General features: G+C 60.5%; 2 protein-coding genes and 1 pseudogene across 2 annotated transcripts in view; all 3 read left to right on the plus strand.

Moving 5' to 3' along the window:
* Positions 1-5,497: 5,497 nt before the first annotated feature.
* LOC128829618 (RLA class II histocompatibility antigen, DP beta chain-like) lies at positions 5,498-7,442 on the plus strand. The gene is made up of 3 exons (XM_054015097.1): positions 5,498-5,858; positions 6,326-6,427; positions 7,231-7,442. The coding sequence occupies exons 1-3, from the start codon at positions 5,498-5,500 to the stop codon at positions 7,440-7,442; spliced, it is 675 nt and encodes a 224-aa protein (XP_053871072.1).
* A 221-nt stretch (positions 7,443-7,663) lies between these two features.
* LOC128829619 (uncharacterized) lies at positions 7,664-10,792 on the plus strand (annotated as a pseudogene).
* A 5,173-nt stretch (positions 10,793-15,965) lies between these two features.
* The window catches only part of LOC128829628 (natural cytotoxicity triggering receptor 3 ligand 1-like), a 49,508-nt gene continuing 44,516 nt past the window's right edge, over positions 15,966-20,957 (plus strand). Inside the window, exons 1-2 of the mRNA XM_054015106.1 lie at positions 15,966-16,052; positions 16,488-16,814. Coding sequence (XP_053871081.1) covers positions 16,004-16,052; positions 16,488-16,814 — 376 coding nt within the window. The 5' untranslated portion in view covers positions 15,966-16,003. The remainder of the gene's footprint in view (positions 16,053-16,487; positions 16,815-20,957) is intronic.

Below are 20,957 nucleotides of genomic sequence, written 5' to 3' on the forward strand. Positions count from 1 at the left end.
CTTTTGCGGTAACAGGGTCCCCCGGGGGGATCGCAGCGAGTGGTCCCAGGGGCGGAGGAGTCTGCAGCTCGACCCTGGCAGAGAGGCGGTGACCTCGAGAAGGGCTGGCACACTAGGGGTCCCCCTGGGAACTGTGGGGAGCTGTGAGCACACAGGCCGGTGAGTGGCCAGCAGGAAGATGTATGCCAAGCGGCTTAAGAGCGACCTGGTGGAGCTGTGCAAGCAGAGGGGGCTGTGCATTGGGAGGCTCACCAAAGCACAGCTCATTACCCGGCTGGAGGAGGAAGATCGCGCGAATGAACTGATCCCTGTGTCTCAGGGAAGCAGCCTGGCAAATGCAGCGCAGGCACCAGTGTCTGTCCCAGCTGGGAGTGGTCAGCCGGCTGCTGAGGGCTTCCCAAGACCCCTCCTTCCTATGCCTAGGGGAAGCGTGGGGAGGAGCCCAGCAAATACCGAGGGCGCCGTGACCCCCCCGGCCAGCAGGGGATCCTCCTGGCGAAGCTCGCCGGCCAGCACAGGATCCTCCCGGCGACGTTCGGCATCCGTGGACCGGAATTGGCTGGAATGGGAGAAAGAGCTAAAACTGAGAGAGCTGGAGGATCGTGAACAACAGAGACAGCATGAAAGGGAGGAGAAAGAGAGACAGAGACAGCATGAATGGGAGGAGAATGAGAGACAGCGTCAGCATGACCTGGAACTGGCGAGATTGAAGGGCAGCGAACCCCCGGCTGCGGTGAGTGAGGGGGGACCCAGGACTACACGGAGCTTTGATAAGTGCATCCTGGCCCCACGCAAGGAGGGGGAGGACATGGATGACTTCCTGGAGGCCTTTGAGACGGCCTGCGAGCTGCACCGGGTTGATCCCGCGGACAGACTCCGGGTCCTTACCCCCTTACTGGATCCCAAAGCCGTGGCATTGTACCGCCAACTGGGAGAGGCAGAGAAAGGGGACTACGAACTATTCAAAAGGGCCCTGCTACGTGAGTTTGGGCTGACTCCTGAGATGTACCGGGAAAGGTTCCGGAGTCAGGATAAAACTCCTGAGATCTCATATCTGCAACTAGCCGTCCGCATGGAAAGATACGCCAGCAAGTGGGCTGGTGGGGCCCAGACGAAGGAGGACCTGATTAAACTGCTGGTACTGGAGCAACTGTATGAGCGGTGCCCATCCGACCTGAGGCTGTGGTTGGTGGACAGAAAGCCAGAGAACCCGCGACACGCAGGGCAGCTGGCCGATGAGTTTGTAAAGAGCCGGTCAGGAGATAAAAGGGAGGAGTCCCAAAGGAACAATCCCACCACAATGCAGAGAGAGAGTCACCATGGGACCCCCCCGTGGGAAAATACAGAAAAAACCCATCAGAGAGGAGCATCCGGCATCAGGACCATCCGACCCACTCAAGGGGACCCATGGGACATGGGCTGCTACCACTGTGGCCAAAAGGGCCACATACGGGCCCAGTGCCCCAGGCTCAGGGACAGACTGAGCAGGCCGAACCCACAGAGGGTTGACTGGGTAGAGACCCAGCCCGGCGAGAGGCAGCATTCCCAGGGAAGGGGGGCTGGCAGAGTACCACCTGCTAAGGAGGGAGGAGAGCTCCAGGCCAGCCCCTCTAGGGGGCTGGATGCTCCAGACTCAGGGTTCTTGGTTTATACGGTGGGTGCAGGGCTGTCCCTCCGGAGAGAGTACCTTGTTCCCCTGGAGGTGGATGGGAGGAAGGTCAATGGATACTGGGATACGGGTGCAGAGGTGACGCTGGCCCGGCCCGAGGTGGTGGCCCCAGATCAGGTGGTGCCCAACACCTACCGACCCTGACGGGGGTGGGCGGAACACCAGTCAAAGTACCCGTGGCAAGGGTACACCTGAAGTGGGGGGACAAGGAGGGCCCCAAGGATGTGGGGGTACACCCGTATTTGCCCACTGAGGTATTGATGGGGGGGGACCTGGAGAACTGGCCAAGCAACCCCCAAAAGGCACTGGTTGTGACCCGCAGTCAGAGCCGGCGAGGGGCCCTGCGCCCTGGCCTTGGGGGGGGTGCCTTGCCTGAGGCGCAGGACCCTAACCTGGCGGGGAGGGAACGCCCAGGGACACGGCTCAGGGAGGCTGCAGCTTCAGACCCAGCGGGCGAGAAAGAGCAGGTGGCCATCCCTGTCCCAGCTGCTGAGTTCCAGGCCGAGTTACAGAGAGATCCCTCCTTGCGGAAGATAAGGGACCTGGCCGACCTCAATGCGGTACAGACCATGGGACGAGGTGGCCGGAAAAGGTTCCTGTGGGAGAAGGGGTTCCTGTACCGAGAATGGGCTCCCCCAGGGAAAATGGAGTCAGGGGGGATCAGGAGGCAGCTGGTGGTACCCCAGAAGTATCGCCGCCAGCTGCTGTGCCGGGCCCATGACATTCCCCTCTCAGGGCACCAGGGAACCTGGCGTACCCAGCAGAGGCTGCTACGAAGCTTTTACTGGCCTGGGGTCTTTGTTACTGTCCGACAGTACTGCGGATCCTGTGACCCCTGTCAGAGGGGGAGGAAGGCCTGGGACAAGGGGAAAACAGCTTTAGGACCCTTGCCCAGCATAGAGGAGCCTTTCCGGAGGGTGGCCAAGGTTAAAAGGGCGGCTCTGAACCAAGAGAGCCCAAAGCACAGACCTCCAGACTGGAGCGCTGGGAGAAGACCACAGCCCAGTTGGAACCCCAGAGGTATGGGGGTGGGAAAAGGGCGCAGGCCGCATAAACCTTCCCACATGGGAACTGCGAGTGCCATCAAGCACCCCCGACCTAAGGGGGGGCGTGAAACTGGAGGGGCCTGGTGTAATTCTCACCAAGGAATGGGAGGGATGCGGGGGCATCCATGGGAACGGGGGTAGGTTCGAACTTCCCCGGGTCACTGGCTAAAGTGACCCTGCTCAGTTCGGTCTCGAAGGGGGGAGATGTGACGAACTGGGACTGTTCTTACTGTGGTGTGTGAATGCTGACAGGGGAGTGTGGCTAGGACAGTCTGCATTGGGGGATGAGAGACTGACCGGAGAATACCTGAGCGTGTAACATGAGAACCCAGGAAGGGGTTGGAGGCCAGGTGACACCTTGGCCCGGGAAACTGAACAAAAGCTGTGGGAGGGGTCGCTGAAGGCAGAGTGCTGGAAGCGGGCTGGAGAGATGGCTGGGAGGCAGAGATGGCTCTGACCCCCCCCCCCCAAAGGGGGGTGGGCTCGGATGCCCTGGGACCCCAAGCTGGACCTAACTGAGGGGGTCCCTGTTGTCTGTGCCTGCAAGACCTGTCTTGGACTGTATTCCTGTCATCCAAATAAACCTTCTGCTTTACTGGCTGGCTGAGAGTCATGGTGAATCGCAGGAAGCCGGGGGTGCAGGGCCCTGAGTCCCCCAATACTCCGTGACAAAGGGTATGTTGATTTGTTCCTGTGTTAGTGTCGGGAGTGTCCTGAGTAGATGATGCAGTTTCTAAGTATATTCCTCAGTGGGATCTGAGGAAAGTGGCCTGTAGAATTTGGTATTGGAGAGTTGTCTAGTCAGACCTGTTCATGATGATAACCACACCTCCTTTATCAGCCTCGGGACTGTCTGGATATGTGGACTCCCTACTCAGACCCTACGCCACCAGCACTCCCAGCTATCTCCGTGACACCACAGATTTCCTGAGAAAACTACAATGCATTGGTGATCTCCCAGAAAACACCATCCTAGCCACCATGGATGTAGAGGCTCTCTACACAAACATCCCACATACAGATGGAATACAAGCTGTCAGGAACAGTATCCCTGATGATGACACAGTACAACTTATTGCTGAGCTCTGTGACTTTATCCTCACGCACAATTATTTCAAATTTGGTGACAATATATACCTCCAGACCAGTGGCACCGCTATGGGCACCCGCATGGCCCCACAATATGCCAACATCTTTATGGCTGACCTGGAACAACGCTTCCTCAGCTCTCGTCCACTCATGCCCCTTCTCTACCTACGCTATATTGATGACATCTTCATCATCTGGACCCATGGGAAGGAGACCCTGGAAGAATTCCACCATGATTTCAACAGCTTCCACCCCACCATCAACCTCAGCCTGGACCAATCTACACGGGAGGTCCACTTCCTAGACACCACCGTACAAATAAGCGATGGCCACATTAACACCACCCTATACTGAAAACCCACCGACCGCTACGCCTACCTTCATGCCTCCAGTTTCCACCCTGGACACACCACACGATCCATCGTCTACAGCCAAGCGCTGAGGTACAACCGCATCTGCTCCAACCCCTCAGACAGAGACCAACACCTACAAGATCTTCACCAAGCATTCTCAAAACTACGATACCCACACAAGGAAATAAGGAAACAAATCAACAGAGCCAGACGTGTACCCAGAAGCCTCCTGCTACAAGACAAGCCCAGAAGAGAAACCAACAGAACTCCACTGGCCCTCACCTACAGTCCTCAGCTTAAACCTCTCCAACGCATCATCAGTGATCTACAACCCATCCTGGACAATGATCCCTCACTTTCACAGACCTTGGGAGGCAGGCCAGTCCTCGCCCACAGACAACCCGCCAACCTTAAGCATATTCTCACCAGCAACCACGCACCGCACCATAACAACTCAGGAACCAATCCATGCAACAAACCTCGATGCCAACTCTGCCCACATATCTACACCAGCAACACCATCACAGGACCTAACCAGTTCAGCTACAACATCACCGGCTCATTCACCTGCACGTCCACCAATGTTATATATGCCATCGTGTGCCTTGCCTGAGGTGCAGGATCCTAACCTGGTGGGGAGGGAACACCCAGGGACACGGCTCAGGGAGGCTGCGGCTTCAGACCCAGCCGGCGAGAGAGAGCAGGTGGCCATCCCTGTCCCAGCTGCTGAGTTCCAGGCCGAGTTACAGAGAGATCCCTCCTTGTGGAAGATAAGGGACCTGGCCAACCTCAGTGTGGTACAGACCATGGGGAGAGGTGGCCGGAAAAGGTTCCTGTGGGAGAAGGGGTTCCTGTACCGAGAATGGGCTCCCCCAGGGAAAATGGAGTCAGGGGGGATCAGGAGGCAGCTGGTGGTCCCCCAGAAGTATCACCGCCAGCTGTTGTACCGGGCCCATGACATTCCCCTCTCAGGGCACCAGGGAACCTGGCGTACCCAGCAGAGGCTGCTACGGAGCTTTTACTGGCCTGGGGTCTTTGTTACTGTCCGACAGTACTGCGGATCCTGTGACCCCTGTCAGAGGGGGAGGAAGGCCTGGGACAAGGGGAAAATGGCTTTAGGACCCTTGCCCAGCATAGAGGAGCCTTTCCAGAGAGTGGCCAGTGTCAGCCACCTCCTGCCCTGCCCGGCACTGACACCTTCTGTACCACGCACCTCAGTCACCGTGTCTGACGCGCCTTCGTACATCCTACTGGGGTAGAACCTCACAGTGACCCGGGGTGTTTTGTGCCCCACCATACTGAATTGGGGATATCTGTGTAACTTACACTCAGATTGGCTCATGGGGGTAACCCATAATTATGCATCCAGACACGGCCCCAGGACTGTCTCTCTCATTCCAGCTGCTCCCAGACTCTCCATCCCCCAGCGATCGGCCGTGACAGACACAGTGACCTCCTTCCCCTGCCACGTGTGGGGATTCTACCCCGGGGACGTCACCGTCACGTGGCTGAGAGACGGGCGGGTTCTGACCGACGCCACCCGCTCTGCCCCCCAGAGGAACCCGGACGGGACCTTTAACCTCACCCTGACCTACACCTTCACCCCCACCGAGAGCGACTCCGGCAGCATCTTCTCCTGCCACGTCAGCCACGCGGCTCTGGCCCAGCCCCTGCGGGAGGAGTTCCCCCTGGCTGTCACAGGTGAGGGGTGCTGGGCTCCCAGTTGGATGTTATGGGCTGCAGGGGGCACTCAGTTGAGTCTGACACGGGACCCCAGCAGAGACCCATGCTGGTACATTAGGGGGAATATTGGGGTGGGGGGTGGGATGCTGGAGCCCCCAGGGCTGAAGGGGCCCAGTACAGTAGTGGGGGACGGCGGGAGGTCGGAGGAGCGCTCAGGTCTGACTGTGGCTTTATAACAGAAATGCCAGGGCAGCCGGCTCCCTCTGACCCCCAGCTCCCCCCCCACACACACACACACTGCGCAGGCCCCAGGCTGGGGGCACAACAAGGCTGTAATTCTGCCTGACAAAATACGCTGTAAAGGGCCGGGCCCAGCGACCCCAGGCAGCCCTGCGCCTCCGTCCTGCACCCCCGGCGGGTGGGGCAGCGCGGGGAGGTGCCGTGAGCCGGGTCTGACTTTCTCTCCCTTTCCCGTCCCGGTGCAGGAGCGGATCACACCAGATCCGCGATCAGGGCGACCCTGGGGATCCTGGTCGCAGGGGGAGCTGCAGCATTAGCCATTTACTGCCGGAGGAGGAGGCGGGAAGGTAACGGGGGACGGTGCCATTGGCCAGTGGGAGTGAGGGGTGGGGGGTCTGCATGGCCCCAGAGGGAGCAGAGTCCGGGGAGGCTGAGGGGACAAGGACACAGCCAGCGACACCCCAGGGGGGTCTCTGCAGACTGAGCCCCCTGCAGCCGACGACTCGCCCCTCCTGATACTGGGGGGCACAATGTAAAGGGGGGACAGTGACTGCCCCACATGTCGCCTCTGGGAGGAACTTCCAGCCCCACCTCCCTGGGCCTCTCAGGGATCTGTCATTCCCAGCCCCGAGCTCCGGCTGGATGCGTCTCCCAGACCCCCCCCCACTGACCCCGCGTGTCGCTCTGACCCCAGGCACGGGAGTCTCTTACTCCGTCTCCGGGGGGCCTGGGGCTGCTCCCTGCTCGCTGAGGACGTCGCCGGTGAGGGCTGGGGGAGCCGGTCTGGGGTGGGTGTTGCTCTGATTTCAGGTCTCTACCTGCCCCGCCTGCCCTGCTGAGCCAGGGTGCAGGGAGGGAGGTTCCTGGGCCGGATTCCGTCCCAGTCTCCCCTTGGTGATGGGGGCTCGGATGGGAGGGGGATGGAGGCTGTGAGAGGTACAAACAGAGATCTGAGATCCCCACCCCCTCCGCTGCCCAGTCTCTGGTTCCCCTGGGGGATGGGAAGCAGGAGAACAAGCTGAGAAGGGATTGTGAATTACACAGTGAGCAGGGACGGGATTTCCCTCTATGGGATCCCAATGTGGGGTGAAACCCCTCAGATCCCCAGCCCCTGCTCTCACTGACACTCCTGCTATCTGCCCACCCCCAGCCCGGCCGCAGGTGTCCAGGATCCAGGTGTTACCGCACTGGGAGCCCCGGGATAAGGTTTGCCGTCCAGATCCAGAACTTTTACCCCAGGGGGATTCACCAGATCCAGTGGAGCTGGGACGGGGCAGAGAGCGGGAGAGACAAGACCCCAGAAATCAGCCAGAACCCAGATCTCACGTTCAGCGCTACCAGCGTCTGGAGACTCCCCAGTGACCAAATCACCCGTCTGGAATTTATAGTCACCGTATCCGTTCAGCAAAGCCCCCGAGGGCCCCCGATTGAAAGAGAGATCAGAGCCGGGGACACAGGTGAGGAGGCTCCCTGGGGTTCGGACGGGGAATGAGCAGGAATCGCTGCCCCCCACAGGGTCCCTGAGGGATGAAGGAGTTTTGGGAGCTAATATTCCTCATCCCCCTTTTCGGCTGGAGACACCGATGGGTCGGGGTGTAACAGTGTCACACATGGGGTGATTTTATGCGGTAACAGCATGTCATGGACTCACAGATCGTGCCCACACTTGGCCCCGTGTGGTCCATGGGGGGTGCCCCTTTCAGTGCGACAGCCCTTCTCGGGGGTCCACTCTCTCTCAGGGTCAGGCCCCTCCACCTCCTGGAGCCGCACCTCTCTGAGCCTTAGCACGTCTGTCTCTGCCGTGGGACCCCTCAGGGAGTCCACTCGCTCTGGACCCCCGGGGCCTCCACTCCCGAAGGGGTTGATGCAACCCTGTTCTCTAGACCGGAGTGACTCTCAGCCAGCATAAAACAGGAGGGTTTATTGAGAGTTGAACACAGCACAGGAAACTCTCAGGGCCTCAGGCCTGGCCTCCCTCAGCCCAGCACATCCCAGTCTCTCTGTATCCAGGTGGGCTCTGCCTGATCCCCCTCTCCAGCCCAGAGCCCCCCTGCTCCCAGCTGGGCATCTGATACCCCCAGCCCCAGGCCCCGCCTCTGTCCATTGTCTTCTCTCCAGGGAAACAGGGTCGTAAACCGGGGCCTCCTCTCCCCTCTTCCGTCCTCTGGCTGGAACCGGCTGGTTAGGTCACTGGGTCCTCACTCTGCAGCCCATTGTCCTCCCACTGGCCAGAACCGGCTGCGTCTCCTCAGCTGGGCCTCCGGGTCGGGGTCTCAGGTCACCAGTCGCTGGGGTCTCCATCCTCCCGGCCATCGGCTGGGTCCCCAAGTTCCCTCTCCGGTCCTCTGTAACAACACACTCCCTCTCCCCTCACCTCCTTAAACCAGTAACCCCCAGGGAAACTGAGTCCCACCCCCTCCGCATGCAAACCGTTGAAATCCCACTGAAAACAAGAAAATCCCCCACTTCGTCACACAGCCCCACTGAGGGGTCAGATCTCCTGTCTGAAGGGAGGGGGGAGCAGCCCCCACCAGGCCCCGTCTCCCCGTTACAGGGCCTGTAACTGTCTCTGGATGTTTCATCCCCAGGTCTCCTGCGGCCCCCGGAGGTGTCGGAAATCTCCCAACCCCAGTCAGTGACAGCGGGGGAGGAAATCACCCTGAGCTGCCGCATGACGGGGCATTTCCCCGGGGCGCTGAGTGTGACCTGGCTCAGGAGGGGCCGGGGGGCCGGGGCTGCTGTTCCCCTGCAGGGCTCTGCCGAGTACAGAATCGACATCGGAGCTCCCCGCACACAGGACGGGAAAAGCTTCCAGCAGGAGACGAGACTCAGCTTCACCCTCTCGGTGCAGAGAGACCAGGGGGCCGAGTACATCTGCCAGGTGGGACACGTCGCCCTACGGACCCCCCTGGAGAGACGCAGCCGGGAGCTGCAGGTGACGGGTCAGTGTCTCTGTCTGAAATCTCTGGTCACTGGAGCGTCTCGTCCATTCCGGGGGTGAAGGGAAACGGCCGAACACAGCCCGTGAAATCAGAGCAGTTCTGCCCCCATCAGCCCCTCGCTGACCCCCAAGTGCCCCCCACGCTGGAGCCCCAGTGAGTCCAGGGGCCGGATGCTCAGTCCCTCACCCCTGGGGACGGTGCAGCCCCTCCCCTCCCCCTGCAAGCCGGGGCCATGTACCCTCGGGGGGCAGCCCCACCTCCCCCCGCTCCCTCTGGGGGGCTGCAGCCCCAGGCTCCCGCGAGTGAAGGGGCTGCAGCTGTCTCTGAGGCTCCCACTGGGGTGGGGGAGGGGCAGGGTGTGGGTGGGGGGCAGCTCCTGTTCCCTCCCCCTGCTCCCCATGGCTGGGTCAGGCCCCGCACAGCCCTGAGTCTCCCAGTGGGAACGAGCCCCGTCTAGCTCCCCTCCCCTCCTGGGCAGCGGGGAGTCGCCCAGCTCTGAGGGGGTCACAGAGCCCCACGCTCAAGGCCTGGCGCTCGGCTGGGGGAGGTCAGATGGGGGGAGATCACTCCAAGCTGGGGAAATAATTCCCGCTGGGACGACGCACCGGCCCTGGGGAGCGGGGCTGAGACGGACGGGGTGTCACAGAGTCACATGGAGCCCCCGGCCTCCGACTGCCCCGTCACTGACGTTCCTGCTGTCTGCCCAGCCCAGCCGCAGGTGTCCGGGATCCAGGTGTTACCGCAGTGGAAGCCCCCGGAGGAGGTGCCGTTTGCCGTCCAGATCCAGAACTTTTACCCCAGGGGGATTCACCGGATCCAGTGGAGCTGTGATGGGGCAGAGAGATGGAAAGATGAGAGCCCAGAAATCAGCCAGAACCCGGATCTCACGTTCAGTGCTACCAGCGTCTGGAGAATCCCCAGCCAGAGACTGATCCGTCCATAGTTCAGCATCCTAGTGTTCATTCAGCAAAGCCCCGAAGGGCCTTCGATCAAGAGAGAGATCAGAGCTGGGGACACAGGTGAGGGGGCTCCATGGGGTCAGATGGGGAATGAGCAGGAATCACTGATGGACCCATCTCCCCCTTACGGGGCCTGTAACTGTCTCTGGATGTTTCATTCCCCAGGTCTCCTGCGGCCCCCAGAGGTGTCGGAAATCTCCCAACCCCAGTCAGTGACGGTGGGGGAGGAAATCACCCTGAGCTGCCGCATGACGGGGCATTTCCCCGGGGCGCTGAGTGTGACCTTGCTCAGGAGGGGCCGGGGGGCCGGGGCTGCTGTTCCCCTGCAGGGCTCTGCCGAGTACAGAATCGAGCCCGGAGCTCCCCGCACACAGGACGGGAAAAGCTTCCAGCAGGAGACGAGACTCAACTTCACCCCCTCGGTGCAGAGAGACCAGGGGGCAGAGTACGTCTGCCGGGTGGGACACGTCGCCCTACAGACCCCCCTGGAGAGACGCAGCCGGGAGCTGCAGGTGACAGGTGAGCCAGCCCTGCTGGATTTATCGTCTTGCCCAGCTCACGTTACCTGGGTAATTTCTCCCCCTGTTACCCCAGGTCTGCTCCCGGCTGCCCGGGGCTCTCTGGGCCTGAGCGGGGAGGTGGTCTCTCCAGCAGGGAGCGGCCGCACGGTGCGGGAGGATTCCCAGGCAGGGGCCTTAGTGCCTTTGTGCTCTTCTCTCTAGCCCCCTCCCCGTGAGAGCCCGGACCCCCAGACGGTCACAGAGCAGAGAGAAGCAGCAGGAGTCCCCAGCAGAGACCAGGTGCCCCTGGAAGATACAAACGGCCCTACCCAGCCGGTGTCGCAGCCGGTCGTGTGGTGTCAATGGGAAAGTGACGGTCTGTCTAGTCTGATTGTCCTGGTGAAACCCAGGTACTGTCGCTGCGCCTGAAGTGCTGGATATTGGCCGTGTGCTTGGATCTCAGATGTGTTTTGTTCTGGAGATGACACCCCCCAAGGTAGTTCACATCCCGTCTCGCCAGCCCCTTGTGAATGGGCCATTCGAGCTTGATGGGCCATTAGGAAGAATCAACTCTCCAGAAAACTCTTCCTGACAACACCTCGGACAGCCGGGAGCCAATGGCCATAGGCGCCGACTCCGAGGGTGCTCCGGGGTGGGGCACCCACAGAGAGAAATTAGCGGGTGCTCAGCACCCACCGGCAGCCAAGCTCCCCCCCCCCGGCCTCCTGCACCTAAGCTCCCCCCCGGCCTCCCAGCACCTCTCGCCCACCCACAGCCCCTCGGATCTACTCCTCCCCCTCCCTCCCACTGCCTCCCGCCTGCCGTGAACAGCTGTTTCATGGTGTGCCTGAGGCTCTGGGAGGGAGGGGGAGGAGCGGGGATGGGGCGAACTCAGGGGAGGAGGCAGTAAGAGGAGGGGAAGAGGCGGGGTGGGAAGAGGTGGGGCAGGGGCTTGAGGGAAGGGGTGGAGTGGGGGCAGGGTGGGGCAGGGGCTTGAGGGAAGGGGTGGAGTGGGGGCAGGGCGGGGGTGGGGCAGGGGCTTGGGGGAAGGGGTGGAGTGGGGGCGGGGCCTGGGGCGGGAGGGGGTTGAGCATCCCCCGGCTAGCGGGGAAGTCGGTGCCTATGCCAATGGCTACCCCTGTGATTCAGCAAAACACGTAAGGACATGTGATGTGAACATGTGACCTCGAACTCCATCTTGGTCAGTAACTTTCCATATACGGGGGCTGTGGCTTTGCTTGAGACAGTAAATGTCCACGCACGTGGCAGAGGATATAAAAGACACCAGAGACCCTCCATTTGCCTCATTCCTGCTCCAGTTCTCTGGACTGTGGATATACAACTAAAAGGAGCATTTTGAACTTTGTTTGGAAGTTACCAGAGAGACTTTTCCAGCCAGCCGTCCATTGCATCGCTGCGACAGAGCTGATCGGGAGAGTTTGCAATCACTTGCATGTACATGATGTATGAACCATTTATAACTCTCTCTTCTTTTATTAATAAATCTTCTGTTAGCTCACTAAGGACAGGCTGACAGCATGGTACTGGGGTAAGATCTGAGAGACGAATTGCCCTGGGGGTCAGAGTCTGATCCTTTGGGATTGGAAGAACCTCCTGTGTGGTGAACTGGGTTTTCAGTCACCTCTCACTAGATGAGCCCTGTTTGCCTGGCCGGGAGCCAGGGGCTGGGGTGTCTAACAGGGGCTGTGTTTGGCTTCTGGTTAACCGGTGGGGGGCTGCAGACGCTCACTTTGGTGCTGGTTGGGTGAATCTAATTCTAGAGCAAACTGCCAGTTTTTGGGGTGTGTCTGCCCTGCTTCTTGCAGGCTGCCCTGTGTGTGGCATTCTCAGTGTGGTCCCTCCTAGGCACCGCTCACACGTGGTGAGTTTAGTGAAAGTCGGGAGCGGAGGGAAGAGGGATTTAAAAATGCCCTGACAAAGCCGGGGGCGCCGACCACCCGCAGCAGCACGCTCCGCCAGCGCAGGGAGCTGGAAAGGGAGCTCACCTCGCACGCACCCTGGTCAGCAGCAGCTCCCGTGTCCCTGGGACTGAGAGGGGACACGGTGGGACAGGAGCTGCAGCTGCTGGGTGAGTCACGGGCACCGGAAAATCGGGCTGTGACTCTCTTCCACCACGACAGACCTGCAGCTGTAACAAGAATCATCAGGGCCACGTGCGGCTCTCGCTATTTTCCCAGCGCTATTGGCACCGTCCCCCCGTGTATCGGGTCCCAGGGCCTGTGCTGGGGCGGGGGCAGAAAGACCCAGGGCTGGGCACTGACCAGGCGTAAAGGGGGCAGCAGCCACTGAGGGCAGAGTGACGCCAGCCCAGAGAGCAATGTTCCCACCAGAGCCCCCAGCCGCCGGGGGCCCCCTGCTCTCACCGCGCCGTCCAGCGCCCCCAGCTGCCCAGACAGGGACCGTCTAGCCGGGGCGTCTGGAACGACCCACAGCCCGGGCCGTGTGAGCTCCTCGGGGCAGGGCCAATCTCCGAGTTCTGTGTCTGTGCAGCGCCCGGCGCAAGGGGACCTGCTCCCTGGCTGGGCTCCCAGCACCACCGCAACACACCGAATACGCAGCACGGCTGAGCCACCTAGACACTGCAAAGTCCCCAGCGACCGAGCGACCTGGGGTCCGACTGGAGACGCCGGCGGCATTCACCTCCCAGGGGCCCGGAGGCAGCGCCACGGACACGAGACCCCAGAGCCCAGCAGAGAAACATCTCAGTGCCCCCTCCCTCCTGCCGGCTGGCACGGGGGCTCCTTGCAGGCACTGCCCGGCTGGGGGATGCCGGGACCCTGGGGGCAGGTGGAGCAGCCGGGCTCCTTCCAGCTCTGGGTCAGGGCGCCTGGCGAGGGGGCACCGCTGGGGCGGGTGGGTCTGTGGGTGCCAGGGAGGGGCAGGTACCCAATGGCAGGGGCAAAACCCTTATCCCCCAGCCCAGATGCTGCCCGTACTGCCTCATAAACTCCCTTTCACCCAGACATTCCTCTGAGCCCCAAATCCCCCTCGTTACCTCCTCCTCCCCCCACATCCCCCCATCCACAGCCTCCCTCACAGCCCCATACCCCCCAGCCCCTGAAAACCTCCCCACACACCTATCCTCCCCCCATCCACAGCCTCCCTCACAGCCCCATACCCCACAGCCCCTGAAAACCTCCCCACACACCTATCCTCCCCCCATCCGCAGCCTCCCTCACAGCCCCACACCCCCCAGCCCCTTAAAACCTCCCCACACATCTATCCTCCCCCCATCCACAGCCTCCCTCACAGCCCCATACCCCCCCAGCCCCTTCAAACCTCCCCCCACAACCCCCCCATCCACAGCCTCCCTCACAGCCCCATACCCCCCAGCCCCTGAAAACCTCAAACCCTCCACACTCCCCCTGCCACGCCTGTCCTCCCCCCTCATCCCCCATCCCTTCACTTCCCCTCATAACGCTGCCCTGAACCCCTTTGCCTCCACAGCTCCCCTGACCGGGGACAGGCTCCCTGCTAGATCATCGCCCGGCCCTAATTAGTGTCCCAAAAAGCTCGGGCTGTGATTAGCTCGTTAGGCTGGGGGAGCCAAGGATTAACGTGATCCCAAGGCCCAGGGCGCAGTGGAGCCAGGCGAGCTGCGCCCTGGCCCAGACAGAGCTCGGGGCAGGGAGCCTGCTCCCCTCTTGGGCCTGGGAAGGGCTGGTGACCGATGGACAGACGGACGCTGTGAATAGTGGCACTGCCCGCGGGCCTGACACTGGTGTGGAAGGGACGGAAATCAGCTGCCCAGCGCGGGCACCGAGCTGGGGGCCTGAGCCGTGTCTGTGGGGCAGCAAGGGGGAGCAAACGCCCTGTTCCCCCCAGCTCCAAATCCCCTCTGGGAGTCTGCCCCTGCATAGCCCATCTCCCCTCAGAAATCCCTCCCTATCCCCCCAGCTCCATGTGCCCCCCACAACCCCAATGGGTCCTCACAACCCTGACAGCCCCTGTGCCCCATAACCTCCTCCCTGCCCCATTGTCCCTCAATGAGGGCTGTTACCTCTGGCCCCTAACTGACCCCCCACAGCCCCCACACCCCAAAACCTCTCCCAGAACCCCCTTGGCCTCCATAATCCCTGTCAGCTCCATTGTCCCTACCTGACCCCTAGTGCCCCATCAGCCCCCATCACCCCATGACCCCCCACAGCCCATTAACCCTCCTGATTGCCCCACACAGCCCCAGTTATCAGCCCCACTAAGCCCCATGACACCCCTTGCCCCTGGACCCTCTCCCAGCACCATGTTACCCTCTCAACCCTGAGCCCCATTATCCCCCCATAACCCACCTGCCTCCCAACATCCCTCACCCTCCAAATGCTGCCACTGCCCCCATGACCCCCCCAACCGGCCCCATTATCCCCCGGACCCCTCCCCCACAGCTCCCACAGCCCCCGTAACCCCCCTTACAGCCAGTGACCCCCACGGCTCCCCCCTGGGCAGTGGCAGTGGGGGAGAGGCAGAGCCAGGCAGGGGTTTAACACTCGGCTGGGTGGCGCGTGGGGAGGACGAGGTGGAGGAGACGCAAGTGTGAGGCTTTGGCTACACGGGCGCTGTACAGCGCTGCAACTTTCTCGCTCAGGGGGGTGAAAAAACAGCCCCCCCCCCCCGAGCACAGCAGGTTACAGCGCTGTAACGCGCCCGTGTAAACAGTGCCCCAGCGCTGGGAGCTGCGCCCCTCGGGGAGGTGGAGTACCGCAGCGCCGGGAGAGCTCTCTGTGGGGGAGTGAGAGCTCTCTCCCAGCGCTGGCGCGCGACCACACTCGCACGTCAAAGCGCTGCTGCAGGAGCGCTGTCAAGTTTCGAGTGTAGCCACGGCCTGAGCCGTGTGGCCATTACATCCCCCCCAGCCTGGGGGGAGGGGTTGGGGGGTTTCTGGGCACCCCCCAGCCTCCGCCTTGACCCCCCTGCAGCCCGGCTGGACCATCGCTCCTGTCACGCCGGGCTGCTCCCTGATCCCTCCCGCCGTCTCAGCGGGGCGTCTGGGGTTCACACGGGGCCCCTTTGCCTGGGGTGCTAACAGGGTCCAGGGGTGCCCTCACCCCGGAGCAGGGCGGGCAAGAACAGGTTCACCTCTGCCCACAGGGCAGCCCCTGACTGAGCGGGAGCCCCCCAAGGGAAGAGACGGGGCCTCCTGGGACTCCAGCCTCCCACATACTGGGGCCAAACCCTCCTCTTTCCTCCAGGGGTGAATCCCCAGGGGTGGGTGGGGGAATTCACCCCGCAGCCAGCACAGGGTGGGATGGGCGCTGAGCCCCATAACCATTCCTGGGGGGACCCAGGCCCCCCAACCCCAGGGGATTCACCCCCAGCCCAGCGGGGAGGGAGTCATGGGCTGTGGGTGGGGGGCTGGGCCCACGGGATCAGTAACTGTAAACTCTTATCTCTGCCCTTTGCCCATTGTTACAGCCGCTCCCTGTGAACCATGGAAAGTGAAAGGGAATTCGCTACGGGCCCTGCCAGGTGCGGAGATGGTGACTCTGGGGGGATGAAGGGCAGGGACCATGGGGCTGGGTGTTCTTCTCATCCCCCTCCTCGTCCTCAGGGTGGCCGGTAAGTACAGACCTCTGGTGCCCTGGGGGCGGGCAGGGCAGGGCCCCGGGGCTCCCGGCAGAGTGAAGTCCCGGGGACGGGGCCTGGGTACATGTGGGTCAGTCACTGCCCAGCTCTGCCTGGCCTCAGCCGCTGGAGCGAATGCGGGAAGAAGCCCAGAGCTATTAGCAAAACCTCCCTTTGCTGCATTGTCCTGGCTCGGAGGGACCCCGTGTGGGACGGTTTGGGAAGGAGAAGGGGGGAGGGGTGTCTAGTAACTGATACACCCAGGGGAGCCAGAGCACAGCCGGCACCTGCCCCAGGTACCCCACCATCTCCCCTCCCTGCGGGACCAGATCCCATCGCTGGCTCGTCCATCCCCAGGCAGTGACCTCTCCCCGCACGGCCCAGCCCTGCACAGAGCCCCAGAGCGTGATTTTCTCTTTCCCTGCGCAGGTTCCCGGCTGCAGATATTCACAGATCCCTCCTCCCAGGCCCTGCTGGGCTCTGGGGCGCTGCTGAAATGTCGGTTCGAAGTCGGGGGGCCGGTCGATCTGAGCTCCCTGCGGGTTCAGTGGTATCTGTGGGAGGAGAGGATCGCGCAGTACAACCAGGGCAGGGGAGAATCCCAGGTTAGAGCGAGCGTGTTGGAGCAGGAGTTGGAGAATGGGAACGCATCCCTGTCGCTCTCCAGTGTGATGGTGTCGGATGAGGGGCTGTATAAATGCGTCGTTGGTTACGGTACGGAGCAGCTGCAGGGAGAGACGACCCTCCGTGTGCTCGGTAAGGACAGGAGAAGAGCTTGGACGTTCCCTGGCTGGGAACTGGGGACTGGCTGTTCCTGCGTTGGTGCCACAATCCCGCAGGTGGGAGGAGGGGGTGGGGTGAGAACTTGTCTACACAGGGTTGCTCTGGTTTAACTAAAGGTGTGAATTGAAGCCGAGTTCAGTAACCCAACACAACCCCCCAGTGGACGCTCTGATTGCAGGCTGTGACCGGTGTACAGCCGTTCAGGGTGAGCTGATCAGTGTCAGGTGTGAGTGAAAGTGAAACAGGGAAAGTTAAACCAGTGGCAGGGTGTGTAGACGAGGCAGGCGAGGATGCGGACACTGGCCCGGGCAGAGCGAGGCAGTGATGGGTTTCAGACACAGCCGCTCTCCCACCTGAAGTGTGACTGTGACACTGGCAGACCAGGTGCCAGCTCATGCCAGGGTCCCCGTGTCTCAGCTGAACACTGACAGAGACGGAGCTGGGATCGGCCTGGCTCACCTGTGGGTTAATATTGCTGGGACAGTGAGTCCAGACCGGTCAGCAGCTGTGTCACCACCTGCCCTGCACCCTGGGGTGCTTCCCAGTGCTTCCTGCTGTCGCTTCCACCCTGGGCTCCTGAGAACCAGACCAACAGCCTGCAGGTCACACCCCGAGTGTCTGTGTGTAGCCACAGCCCTGGGCCAGCAGCTCTGACCCCCGCAACCTGTCAGCAAACACCAGCTACGCTCTGGCTTCCACCAGACGTGGTTTCTTAGGGCATGGCTACACTTGCAGCGGTAGAGCTCCTTGGGTTAAACCAGCCTTCGGAGAGCACAGTAGGGAAAGCGCTGCAGTGTGTCCGCACGGACAGCTGCAAGTGCACTGGTGTGGCCACATTTGCGGCACTTGCTAGCAGCATTGGGAGCGGTGCATTATGGGCAGCTATCCCACAGAGCACCTCTTCCCATTCTGGTGCTGTGGCTTATGGGAAGGGTGCGGGGGGGGCATTCTGGGTCCTGTCCCAACACCCCATGATGCATCGGTTCGCATTCCAGCAATCCCTCTGCTTCCGTCCACATTTGGCGCCATCTTTCAATGTTTTTTGTACTGCGCGCTCTGTCTTCCCTTTCGGTCTGTGGGAATGGAGCCCACGCTGCGGAGTATGCTGACGAGTCTCGCCAGCGCGGCACATTTGGCAGTCGAGTTACTGCTTAAGATCCAAACTGACAGTGAGGAGTCTGATGATAATGTTGACTCGCGTAACGCATACAACACGAAATTGCTTGTGGCATTCACGGACATGCTCAGCACCGTGGAACGCTGCTTTTGGGCTCGGGAAACAAGCACCGAGTGATGGGATCACATCGTCATGGAAGTCTGGGATGACGAGCAGTGGCTGCAGAACTTTCGGATGAGAAAAGCCACTTTCATGGGACTGTGCGAGGAGCTCGCCCCCACCCTGCGGCGCAAGGACACGAGATTGAGAGCTGCCCTGACGTGGAGAAGCGGGTGGCTATTGCAATCTGGAAGCTGGCAACTCCAGACAGCTACCGGTCGGTTGGAAACCAGTTTGGAGTGGGAAAGTCGACCGTTGGAATCGTGTTGATGCAAGTTTGCAGGGCCATTAATCGCATCCTACTCAGAAGAACCGTGATTCTGGGTAACGTGCAGGACATAGGGAAGGCTTTGCACAAATGGGTTTCCCTAACTGTAGATAGATGGGATAGATAGATGGGACACACATTCCTATTCTGGCACCACCCCACCTAGCCTCCGAGTACGTTAATTGGAAGGGGTATTTCTCTATGGTTCTCCAGGCTTTTGTGGATCACCGTGGGCGTTTCATTGATATTAACACAGGCTGGCCCGGAAAGGTGCATGACACGCGCATCTTTCGGAACACTGGCCTGTTCAGGAAGCCACAAGCCGGGACTTTTTTCCCAGACCAGAAGATCACTGTAGGGGAAGTCAAAATGCCCATTGTGATCCTTGGAGACTCCACTTACCCGTTAATGCTGTGGCTCATGAAACCCTACACAGGAAGCCTTGACAGCAGCAAGAAGTCATTCAACAACAGGCTGAGCCGGTGCAGAATGACTGTGGAGTGTGCTTTTGGCTGTTTAAAGGGCCGCTGGTGATCTCTGTATGGGAAGCTGGACTTGGCCAAAAACAGCATCCCCACGGTTATATCTGCGTGCTGTGCCCTCCATAATATTTGTGAAGGGAGGGGTGAACGATTCACTGAGGCATGGAACTCGGACGTTCAGCACCTGGAGGCTGAATTTGAACAGCCAGAGAGCAGGGCTATTAGAGGGGCCCAGCGTGGAGCTGCAAGGATTAGGGATGTCTTGAGGGAGCAATTTGAGGCTGAAAGCCACCGTAATGTCTGGTGCCCTGCACGGGAGTGAAGAGCGGTGGTTCCAATGTTAGTAGGAATCTGTGTTTGCTACGCTGACTTGCAGTGCCTGTTTCTTTCCTGGGCTAAGGTATCTTTTACTTTATGAAATAATATAGAATGTTTTCAAAGCCAAAAAATCCATTTATTGAAAAGAAAATTCATTTATTGAAAGAAACACAACTGCTTGGGAATCAGAAAGGGCAAGGGGGTGGGGTGGGGAACGGTACAATCACAGATGTGTGTGTGTCCTGTCTGGAGTGCTGTGCAATGAGTGTTGCACTTCAGGCTGGCTGTAATGCATGGTGATGGGGGTTGAGTGCAGAGGGTAAGGGTCGTAGTTTTCAGGGCTGGGTGGTGAAGCTACAGGTGTTGGAGGCAGCTGGTGGTGATAAGAACCCGGATGTTGGGGAAAGTGGATTGGAGGTGACATGAGGGCACACAGGAAAGAGTTTTGGGACAAGGGCTGCAGGGGGAGGGGGCGGGCGGGCGTGGTAGTGCTCCACCTGCATGGCTACGAGCGCCTGGATAGAGTCTGCTTGGCGCTCCATGATGCTTATCAGCCGATCCGTGCTTTGCTGCGGTGCTCCGTGCTTTGCCGCCGGTGATCCGCATTCTGGTGGCGGATCCTCCTTTCACTCTCCCTCCACTCCTGCACTTTTAGATTCTCATTAAGTGACTGCTGCATTACTTCACGCAGCAGGTCCTCTTTGCTTTTACGTGGCCTCTTCCTGATTCTGTGCAGTCTCTCGGACGGTGATAACATCGACAGCCGAGATCTCAAGGTTGCATCTATAAAGGCAGCATTGTTCACACCAGACAGAGCAATGATTCCCCCGTACTTAAGGGCAAGCACAGTCTACACAATAGCATAATTTGGCCATCCCAAAGCGAGCGCACATAAACCCACGGGAGCCCCAAAATGGTGAGTAAGCACAGGGTCAAGGGGGACTGATTGTTTCACGGCCATACTGATTCTGGGGTTCTGTGCCTTGGGGAGAGCCAACAGTTGCAGGGGGCCCCTACACTGAACACTGTCCCCACATTTTCCACAAGAGTTCATCCTGGAAGATAGCTGGCTGCTGAGGGTGACCTGGGAAGGAAGGGAGGGTTTTCTACTGCAATGCGGCTTCCTCCCTGGCCCTTATGCAGCTTGCCTGTGTGCAACAATGGTCCCCCCGCCCCTCACTGCACAGTGGCACAGACATGTTAGCCTGACTGGGACAAGGACCACAGCGGCTCTCCCGAGAAACCTGCTGTCACGGAGTATTGGGGAACTCAGGGCCCCGCACCCCCGGCTTCCTGCAATTCACCATGACTCTCAGCCAGCCAGTAAAGCAGAAGGTTTATTTGGATGACAGGAATACAGTCCAAGACAGGTCTTGCAGGCACAGACAACAGGGCCCCCCTCAGTTAGGTCCAGCTTGGGGTCCCAGGGCATCCCAGCCCCCCCCTTTGGGAGGTCAGAGCCATCTCTGCCTCCCAGCCATCTCTCCAGCCCGCTTCCAACACTCTGCCTTCAGCGACCCCTCCCACAGCCTTTGTTCAGTTTCCCGGGCCAAGGTGTCACCTGGCCTCCAACCCCTTCCTGGGTTCTCATGTTACATGCTCAGGTATTCTCCTTTGGGCAATCTCCCATCCCCCAATGCAGACTATCCTAGCCACACTCCCCTGTCAGCATTCACAGACCACAGTAAGAACAGGCCCAGTTCGTCACATCTCCCCCCCTTTCGAGACCGAACTGAGCAGGGTCACTTTAGCCAGTGACCCGGGGAAGTTCG

Source organism: Malaclemys terrapin, unplaced genomic scaffold, assembly GCF_027887155.1.
Source record: "Malaclemys terrapin pileata isolate rMalTer1 unplaced genomic scaffold, rMalTer1.hap1 H_1, whole genome shotgun sequence".
NCBI classification, from domain to species: domain Eukaryota; kingdom Metazoa; phylum Chordata; order Testudines; family Emydidae; genus Malaclemys; species Malaclemys terrapin.